Source organism: Anarhichas minor, unplaced genomic scaffold (assembly GCF_050575085.1).
Source record: "Anarhichas minor isolate MPS153535 unplaced genomic scaffold, ASM5057508v1 ptg000042l, whole genome shotgun sequence".
Classification (NCBI taxonomy): domain Eukaryota; kingdom Metazoa; phylum Chordata; class Actinopteri; order Perciformes; family Anarhichadidae; genus Anarhichas; species Anarhichas minor.
Window position 1 is genome coordinate 11,997,817 of NW_027466488.1, and position 10,022 is coordinate 12,007,838.

Sequence of the window (10,022 nt, forward strand, 5' to 3'; positions counted from 1 at the left end):
TAATTGGCATGATGTAGCCCGTCTGGCAGGCTGAGCAGAGATGGAGACCTAAATGGACTGTACTAGTATAGCATTTTTCTAGTCTTCTGACCACTCAAAGTGCTTTAAGACTACGCAACAACAGTACAAATTTTGGGGGAGTTTTGCCTGTACTGATGTGAGGGTCCTGGGACAGAGGATGTCATATGTGTACAGATTGTAAAGCCCACTGAGGCAAATTTGTGATTTTGGGCTATCCAAAATAAATTGAATTGAATGTCATCACTTAATTCACACACATTCATACACTGATGGTAGGGGCTACCATGCAAGGTACCCATCAGGACTAACCATTCACACCCATTTGAAGTAAAGTGTCTTGTCTAAGGACACATCGACATGGACTAGCGGAGCCGGAGTCGTCCTTGAATCAGAGAATCGAACTGCTGATCCTCTGATTGCAGGACGACCCTGCTCTACCACAGTCGCCCTGTATCAGATGCTGGCTGAAGAAAAATGGGAGCCGATTGTCGGGTCTCATCTAAATTTACACTGAAGGTAAGACCGAGGTGAGGCCCACACAACAGGTGGGCGTGGATTAAAATTATTTCAGTGACTGTGCAGACTGATGGATGTGCAGATTAAAAAGAGTGTCTATAGACAAAACTTCTGACAGCCTCCAGTCTGGACACCAAGGGCCAGACAGAAATGATTGAAACACTATTTTACTGTGTTGAGGCAATGTTTGCAGTGATACATTGTAAAACACACTGTGGCGGCGGGGCGTGTTCGGGCTCAGCTGCAGAGGGGACAGAGTGGGGGAGTGGTTCAGGGAACGGTGCCGGGAGAGGCTTAATTGGGCGCAGCTGAAACCCATCTAAATTGTGTGTGTCTCTCTCTCTCTGACATAAAAACACTAGTAGTGACGGAGGCGGAAAAAGCGAGGCAAGAGACACAGACTGGCTGTGGGCAGAGAAGTCGGCAGACCTGGGGAGAACCCACACGGCGTGCGCTCGGAGGAAGGCAGCAGAGCGCACGATCCAGTCCAGCCTGTGTGAATAAAACTGAATAACTAAATAAAGAGTGGTTGAGAAACACTAATTGACCATGTGCTGGCATACTTGTGCTCCCAGGACCCACAGGGGTAGCAAGAGTTTGTTACACACACTCAAATTTGGGATTAACTGATTTTGCAATAACCGCGGTTGTACAATGTCACGGTTTCATAACCTTAAGAATTGTTGAAGCTACAATATTCATGGTGTCCTGATTACTACATTGTTGTCCTGTGAAAACGAGTGTCACAAGACATGTTTGTTTGTGCGGTGAAATCTCCTCTAGCGCAAGTCATGTAACACGTGTGCAACAGTTTTGATTTATGCGTTTGAGAGTCGTGCCACTCACAACTCAAATATTGAGAGGAATAACCTTATATCTGCCAAAAAATGTGCTACGTAATTTGCAGTGTGGGTGCATTTTGGATACAGAAAATTATCTGGGAATCATGTGAACCACAGATTAAGTACACACTAATCAGCAGGTGGAGAGCTGATAACACAAGCTAGCACAAGCACATTAGCACAAGCTAATAGCTGTTGTTATAACGTACAGTTGTATTCAGTGACATTGTCAGTGACAAATCTTTACACGTTATAATGTAAAGATTTGTGCATTATAACATTATCATGATGTGATCAAATGTGATATTGTAAAATGTAGTTTTTGGCGAGAAACTTGAATAATTCCAGTTGTTTGAAAGAAATGTTTTCACAGCAATATAAAATAGAGAGGGAATTATGAACTGATTTTTGTATAAATAAAAATACAATCTTTTATTTCCTTATCATTTGAATTTTGTGTTTTTATGCAAATAATACCACTAAAGATGACTTTAAGAAAGTAAAAGGATTTAGTTGACAATATTAAATATTTGAGTTCATTGGCTATAGGCCTACTCTGAATATTCTGAAATATTCTGATTAGTAATCATGAAAATGGGACAATGGTGATATTTCCTCTGACAACAATTGAGAAATACAATATCATGACATATGGCAGTTTTATTAACTGTTAGCCAAACACCGCTAACTGCAAACTGTTTTCTCCCCACTGGGGCCGCAGAGCAGCAGATGGGGCATTGGAGATGCACTCAGCTGTGTTATCACTAGCGGCACCTACTGGCCAGGGGGTGGTTAAGAGTGGTGAGTGAGGAGTCAGCAGGCAGTATAAAACAGATAATGAAAGGTGTTTTGAGAAAACTGAAATAACCACGAGGTTTTTGAGCGTGCAGCCAAAACTGGCCACCCATAATATGATGCAGTTTGCTGCAGCAGAATAAGAGGGTTGTACGGTCAAACACCACCGCTTTCTCACACCTCTCAGCGTACCAAGGCTCACAGCCGTCATAGCAGGATGAAGCAAACCTTGGGCTATGCTCATTCAAAATTAGGCACCTTCCTGCAGGTTTGTGTGAAGGTGTGTGTATATTTGTGCTTTAGAATGCAACTGTTGTGAAACAATCAGAAGATTATATTTAATTATGACTATTCGTGGCATTGCACTCAACCTGTCCGTGATTGGTGCTATTGACTTTGAATCTACATTTTACATACTGTAATCATATTTTCGTAAGAATGTCCGTGTCCTGCCGAATGTCTGTCAGTTCACAATGTGCAATAAAGAGACATTAGAATGAGAAATATAAACTTTGCAACACCAGTGCCCTTGGCAGTAGGCCAGAGATCACATCCAGTGCAGCATGACTTCTGCCTCTACCACAAATTGATCAGGTAGAGCTGTGTATGTATTATTTGTATACAATATTTAATGCCTATGTTTATGAAGGTTTTACAATCTTTGTGCAATTCTGAAAATAAGGGGATGTGCATGCTAGTGTACACAAACACTTTAAATGGCCTGATATATCTTAGATTTGCATGCATTTTTGACAATTAGGGAAAGGCAATCATCTTGTTGAAGTTCATTCTTCACTGAAAGGTAAATTGATCACCAGTAGAAGTATTGAATAACAATGGTATGAAAAACTATGCATGCTATAAATACTCACTTTCACTATATTGAGCAAACAAGCACATTTATATATTCTTGAGAGCTATTGAAAAATGTTCATTGAAATATTATGTTGAACCTAATTGACAGTGCTAATATAATCCGTTTAAAACAAGTAAAGATGTAATGCTGTTTTCATGCCCAGCATGACGTATAATCAATTCTCTTGCGCCACATAGTGGACACAGGAATTGATAAAAAATTTGGTACAACAATACAGGAAACACCATCTAATTCATGAACGCGGTGTCAGATGGTCAAGGAAATGCACAGCTGTGTCCACTGGCATCCTGCCTGTTATCGCTATTGTGTCATTTTCTGCTGCGCAAACACATTTTTGCAATTATATCTTCTTTGTCTGTCCTTTGATTATTTATAGCTGCTGTTTGCATGTTTTTGGTCTTTATATACTTCATGAATATTCATCTATAAAACTCATTGGACTGCCTTTTTTGGTGTCTGTGAAGAAAACAATAAAAATCATAATTGAAAAAAAAAAAGTGAATTTAAAATCAGTGTCTCTACCTCTTTGGCCCTCCGGTGTCTGCCTTTGCTTTCTCTGCCCTTGTCCTTGCCTTCGTCTCCAGGGTGACAGGAGTAAGAGACTGTCCTCCAGTCCCGTGGAGATTTGGTGATGCTGGTGACCTTCGACTCGGTGGCACTGTTCTCCTCATTGAGTGAGCAGGATGACCTCCTGGTGAACATGCTTTTCTTCAGAGCTTTTACCCTCAGGCTATCGCTGTTACTCCCATCTGAACAGTACCACTCCCCTGAAGAGCCATTGTCTATTTTGACATTGTGACCAGTGGTGTGGCACTTGACAACACTAAGTAAGAGGGTGGGGTTGGTATGTAGGTGAGGGTGGGGGTGTGGCTTGTCGGGTGTGGCATTGGACCCTGATGCAGACGCCGTCTCCCTGTGTCTACCGTTGGCCTCAGGTTCCTGGATCTTTTCATCCAGCTTGTTTAGTTTGGAAAGCACCTGGGAGATCTCACAACGAACCCCCGACAGATACTCCAGCTTCTTCTCGATCTCACCAATCCTCATAATCAACTTGCACACACTCGATTTGAGCTCATCGTCTGTGTTTTCCGGCGAATGGAAGAGGCAGTCCAGCTTGGACTTGGCTAGTCTGATCGTGTTGTGTTCAGGGGAGATGTCGACTTCAGACTTAAGTGTTACCTGAGAGAGGGACCCATTACTGTTGTAGCATGACGATTGGACAATGCCCAGAGAGTCACAAACACTCATATCATCCAGAAAACGAAAAATGTCACTTATGTCATCACTAACAATCTCAGAGTCCTCTTTGCAGTGTTTGAATGGGTGCCTTTCTCTGTCACTGTACTTAGCAGGGTTTTCTTTCACCTTCTTCTGCTCAGCCAGCTCTGTTTGAGTCCCAACACTAAAGGAGCAGTCCCCTCCCTGAAAGGATGAACTGTTTATATTTTTGTTCCTGAAACATCTGGCTGCTTCTCTTTTCTCCAAACCCCCAGGCCTACTTGCCATTCGTCCTACATCCTTGTTTTTAATTCCTTTAGTGTTCTTTGCAAAGCCAGATGGAGAAGCCACTAACTTTTCCCCTGGGCTCTGAAAATGCTGCTCATTGTCAGTGTTTATCATGGTAACATTGTGATGGTGGTTTTCTTTGAGTGGTTTGCTGTTCAGAAATGACCCCTCCAACTTTGGAGGCCCGTTGTCCGTGTTGAGACTCTTCATTGGCCATGGCGGCTGCTTCCCTACTTTGTTACTGTGCCTCCTGCTGCTGACGCACTTAGAGACTGTGGTTGGACCAAAGTATGTGGATGCCTGTAAATCGTCCAGGCTCTCGTGCTTCACCCTCCTTCTGTCCTGAAGAGGGGAGTTGAGTGTAGACTCAAAGTAGGGGTTACTGTAGGGCATTTCAAAGCTGTGGTTGAAGAAGGTTGCAGGCTTGTGCAGCCCTCTCCTGTGGTAGCCCTCAGCAGCCTTACTGCCATGTTTGTCGATCTACAAAAGTAACCCAGACAAGTTAAAACACACAAACACAGCAAATACAGCAGAAACCTCCAGAAGTTATATGTTAGAGACAAAATGCAAATAAGTACTAAACTGAATGGAAACATTTTTACACTCAGTTAATTTGTGTTCAAACAATAAGCCCATTATGGTCCTCTGGTCTTCACAATAACCGGGGTGGGGGGTTAGCGTTAGTGTGTAAGATAACGCAGATTTTGTATTCACTTATTAAATGATAGCAGGAATTAATCATCTGTTTCAGAAAAATGGGATAGTATAACACATGTTAGTTGTAAATAATAGTTAGCCCATCAGCCAACATGACCACTGTGAGAGTGTTATTTGAAAGTTACTACATAATTTAGATGTAATGATAAAATATGGGTTAGGTTAGGGGGTGTATTTTGAGATATAACTTATCCTTTAACAAACAAAAAAAATATGCTGCCACTCCCTTGTTTTCAGGCTATTAAAACAAGGGAGTGGTAAAATAAAATATTTTCCGTATTCTTCTCAAGTGGTGGAAAGTAACAAAAGTACATTGTACTCCATTTAGTTTTCAATTTTATTTTACTACTTAAGTAAATTTTAGAGGGCACTCCTCCAACACAGAATCAGCGGTACACTGTATATTTTTTTGACTGTTATTCTTCTTGTCAACTCTGGTTAATTAATCTCGTCAATTAAAACTTAACAATGACCATTTTTTTTCCATGAAGTGTTAAGTCACTTATGGTTACAATTTTGCAACATGCTGGCAAATGGCTTTTGTATTTTTCTTATTTTGTATATGGAATACTTTTCGTTTTTTGACATTTGGTCAGACAAAATAGTTATTTTATAAAAAAGTGTTGAATTTGAAGTGTGCACTAAATGATTGATTAATTATTTGATTATATGAAATACAAAATTTGTTTTACTTTGATAACCTTCAAAATAATGTGTAATGTCAGGACAATATACAGTTGTGTTGCTTTTCAACCCAACACATACTAATGAAAATCTTTTTTTACTCATATTTTATTGCTATAGTGTTCCAAACCCTGAAGTTAATGTATATCTGAACAGCAGTTGTATATTAACATAGTTTCAATGTTCGTCAATCAACAGCATCCTAAAAATAAAAACACAAACCTGTGGGGAGAAGGCCACAAAGTTGTGGAAGTCTTCCTTAAAGACGTTCCTCTTCTGGATGCAAGAGTGAACAGAGAAGGGCTCTGGATGGCTAATGTGCTGAAGGGACTCATGGTCAGTGGTAGACTTGTTGTCAATGTCCATGGGAAAGTAGGTGCTCTGCATTTGGCAGGGTGGAGACTGCAGACTGCAGCTAGAGTACTGGGGCAGGTGGTGCTGCTTGTCGAGAGAGGCTGCTCTACATTTCAGGTCCTTGCTGATGCCCAGAAGGAAGTTAGGGTCTGAGGTGGGAGCAAACTGCTGGAAGTTGTTGAACTCAGATGATTTAGGACAAGGGGCACTCTGAGCCACAGCGTTCTGCTGATGATGATGGTGTCCATCCCTAGGGTGATCCATGTGCTCATAACCCAGCCCCCTCTCACAGTCCTGAAACTTATAGTCATCATTGTCAAACCTGCACAGCTCCACCAACTGATTCGAGTGGAACATGGCTCTATGCACTATGTGGAGCTTGTCTTTGGCTATGCTTCCGTTCATCTGGATCAAGTTAAACATGGTGACGATGTCTGCTGCCACCATGAGCTTCTTAGATTGCGGGTCCTCCATGGTGCAGCGCATCTTGTCCTTGAAGAGGGTAGCTGGGAAGGTGGGGTCCAGACAGGCTGTGTAGAAGAGTAGGCTGCGGAGCTTGGCCAGTTGCACCAAGTCGAAGCGAGCGCACAAGGACTTACATAGATCCTGATATGACATGGTGTTATGCTTGTTGCCCAGCTCATCCAGGATCCGTAACAGGAACAGAGAGTACTCTGGGAGGGGGTCCATGGCTGCTGGTTGGCAGGAACAGGCCTACCTCTGGAGAAGCTTGGCACCTGGCCCTAACAGGAGACAAATTATGCATTGCAAATGAGTTGCACACTTATAAAGCACTGTCACACCTGTACATGAAGACAAATTCAAAATGACACAGTTTGCAGATTTTTTGACATGGCCAACACGAGGACAATAATCGATGTAAAGTCTAGCGGACATGCATCGTACTCCTCGTAACCGGACCAGTTTTCACTGAATCCACCTGCATGTCGTTAGACACATCAGCCGTTAGAGCGTCTGATTGAGCAGAGCGTCTGATTGAGCAGATGCTATAACTATAACCAATTTTAACCATAGTCATCAGTCTAAATTAGAAAATCAAACCAAACACACGGTACCTACTCACGTTCACGCGCACAGGTAAATGCCCATACAATAACATTTACTGTCCCGGGTGGTGTTGATGTTGACCACAGATCCATTCTCACGAGCTACATGTCACAGCAAGCAGAAAACGTCGGACAATTCTGGACTCCTATCACAGCTGTCCGGGAATATAAACTGCCTCCTGTGTGTCTGTGTCAAGGTAAAATAATAAACACTACTACTACCGTTTTTTTCTTTCAAAATAAGAGTCTAAAAAGAGCGTTGCTGAAAAATCTTTTCTTTTAAACTACAGATGGTAGAAAAGTACTCATGCCTCGTCAGTAAAACAATAACCAATGAACACATATTTTAAAGAAAGTGTTCATTATGCAAAATGACCCCTGTCAGCTCTCTATTATGTATTATGGTATTGGATTTGGATTTCTGATTTATTGACAAGTAAACAGCATGTTGTCCTTGGCCTGGGTGGAGGTTATTGTAACTATTTAGTTTACTGTTTACGATGCAACATATTAAATCATACATTTGTATGGTAACTATAATAAAAATATACAATATAAACATACTCAAATGTAAGTATTTTCTTCATAAGTTTAAGTATAAAGTAGTAGCTTGTAAATTAAATACTTAAGTACAGTACAAGTAATTTTAAATTCATTATAAGTAGTTTGATAACTTTTTTGAAAATCTTTGTTTGACAGTAGTTTCAATAACATAACATACCACAGGACAAGAGCAATTTTATTTCCTCTGCTGTCCACAGACTTTTTCAAATTTAAGTAAATTTGTACATATTGGTAGAGGTAAAGTGCGCATGTAAGAGCAATGGAACATAATAAACTAAACCCATCTTACAGGGTCCTATATTAGATACATCCACAAAACCGGGCCAGTTGGACAGGAATTGCACACTTTAACACGTTTTTAAAGCTATGAACTAAATATGGTACCTTTTCACACATGCAAGGGAGTCTTCACTCCTTCCTCACCGGACTGTTGGCGTCTTGCCGCTGTTATGCTGTGGATCATCCCGTTGATACTCCTGGGACGCACATCGCTTCTCCTCTCACGGACAGCCGGCTCTTGGTCACCAGCTAATGCTAGCTTATCGCTAGCGCTCTCCAACCGGACCATGCCGCTGTACTCCACGTCAGATCTTCACAACTTCAACAACCACCTGCGTCCGGACTGCATGGACATTCTCAAAGAACATGGAATACTTCGCCGAGGCCATCCTTCACACAGAGGTTCTGGCCGCATGTTCACTTACAACTTCACGTCCCCAAACTCCATCCCATCCCTCTGGCCCTGTCTCACCCGAATTTCCTTGTTACGTCACCACAACAAACAACACGTGAATCTCTCCAATCTCCGCCCCCTTCCTCAGTCCTCACAGCCTATCACAAAGCAACGTCACCTGAAACTGGCTTTGCTCAACACTTGCTCACTCAACAACAAAAGCCTCATTCTGAATGAATTCATAACGGACAGTAACCTTGATTTCCTCTGCCTCACTGAAACATGGCATAAACCCCTGGACTACTTCTCACTAAACCAGACCACTCCCACCGGATTCACATACATTGACAAACCTCGTCCTGAGGGGCGGGGAGGTGGTGTTGCTGCTGTTTACAGGAAGGACATTAAAACAACCACCATTCCCATTCCTGTCGTTCATTCTTTTGAACACCTTGCCTTCAAACTCTCTGGTCCCACTCCTTTGGTTACTGCTGTAATCTACCGTCCCCCCAAGCCAAATCCCTCCTTTCTCTCTGACTTTTCAGATTTTGTGACTCAGCTATGTGCCACCTCACCTTCCGTTCTCCTCCTAGGTGATTTTAACATCCACATTGATAACACTGACTGTAAATCTACGACAGAATTCCTGGAACTACTACAATGCTTCAACTTCACACAACATATCAACTTCCCCACCCATAGCAGAGGTCACATCCTGGATCTGGTCTGCTCCACTGGTCTCACAATACCGCAACTCTCCAGCCTCAACCTCAACATCTCTGACTATCACCATGGACATTGACATCCCTATCCCCATCCCAAAAGCTAAGCGCAACATATCCTTCAGAAACCTCAAATCTATCTCCCCCACAACTCTTTCAGCCTCTCTTGCCAGTACCATGTCTGCCTCCCCTGCCCCGCTGTCTGATAATCCCTCCGATCTTGTAAACTACTACAATAACACACTCTCCTCCTGTCTTGATCAACTGGCTCCCATGAAAACCAAAACTGTCTCATTCACACACTCGGCTCCCTGGTACACTCCCGAACTCCACCAGATGAAATCCCGAAAGCGCCAGCTTGAAAGACTCTGCAAGAAAACCGGTTTAACAGTCCATCTCCAAGCCCTCTCCGACTACCTTCAACAATACAAAGACGCTCTCATCTCAGCCCGGTCCACCTACTACTCACACCTCATACAGTCTGGCTCCTCTAACCCAAAGGCTCTCTTCTCCACAATAAACAAGCTTCTCAAACCCAAGGACAACACCTCCATATCCTTCACAGTGAACAAATGCAACTCTTTTCTTTCATTTTTCCAAACAAAAATTGACACCATTTACAGCAACCTGAACACCTCCCCCGCCTTTTCCACCCCTCAGCCCCTTTCTCAGTTCTCCCTTGTG

The 10,022-nt window shown here is 42.5% G+C and overlaps 1 protein-coding gene across 1 annotated transcript in view; it reads right to left on the bottom strand.

Annotated features, from left to right (window-relative positions):
* The window catches only part of minar1 (membrane integral NOTCH2 associated receptor 1), a 40,089-nt gene extending 33,087 nt beyond the window's left edge, over positions 1-7,002 (bottom strand). The window contains exons 1-2 of the mRNA XM_076110197.1: positions 6,175-7,002; positions 3,574-5,037 (exon numbers count right to left, since the gene is read on the bottom strand). Coding sequence (XP_075966312.1) covers positions 3,574-5,037; positions 6,175-7,002 — 2,292 coding nt within the window. The remainder of the gene's footprint in view (positions 1-3,573; positions 5,038-6,174) is intronic.
* Positions 7,003-10,022: the final 3,020 nt, after the last annotated feature.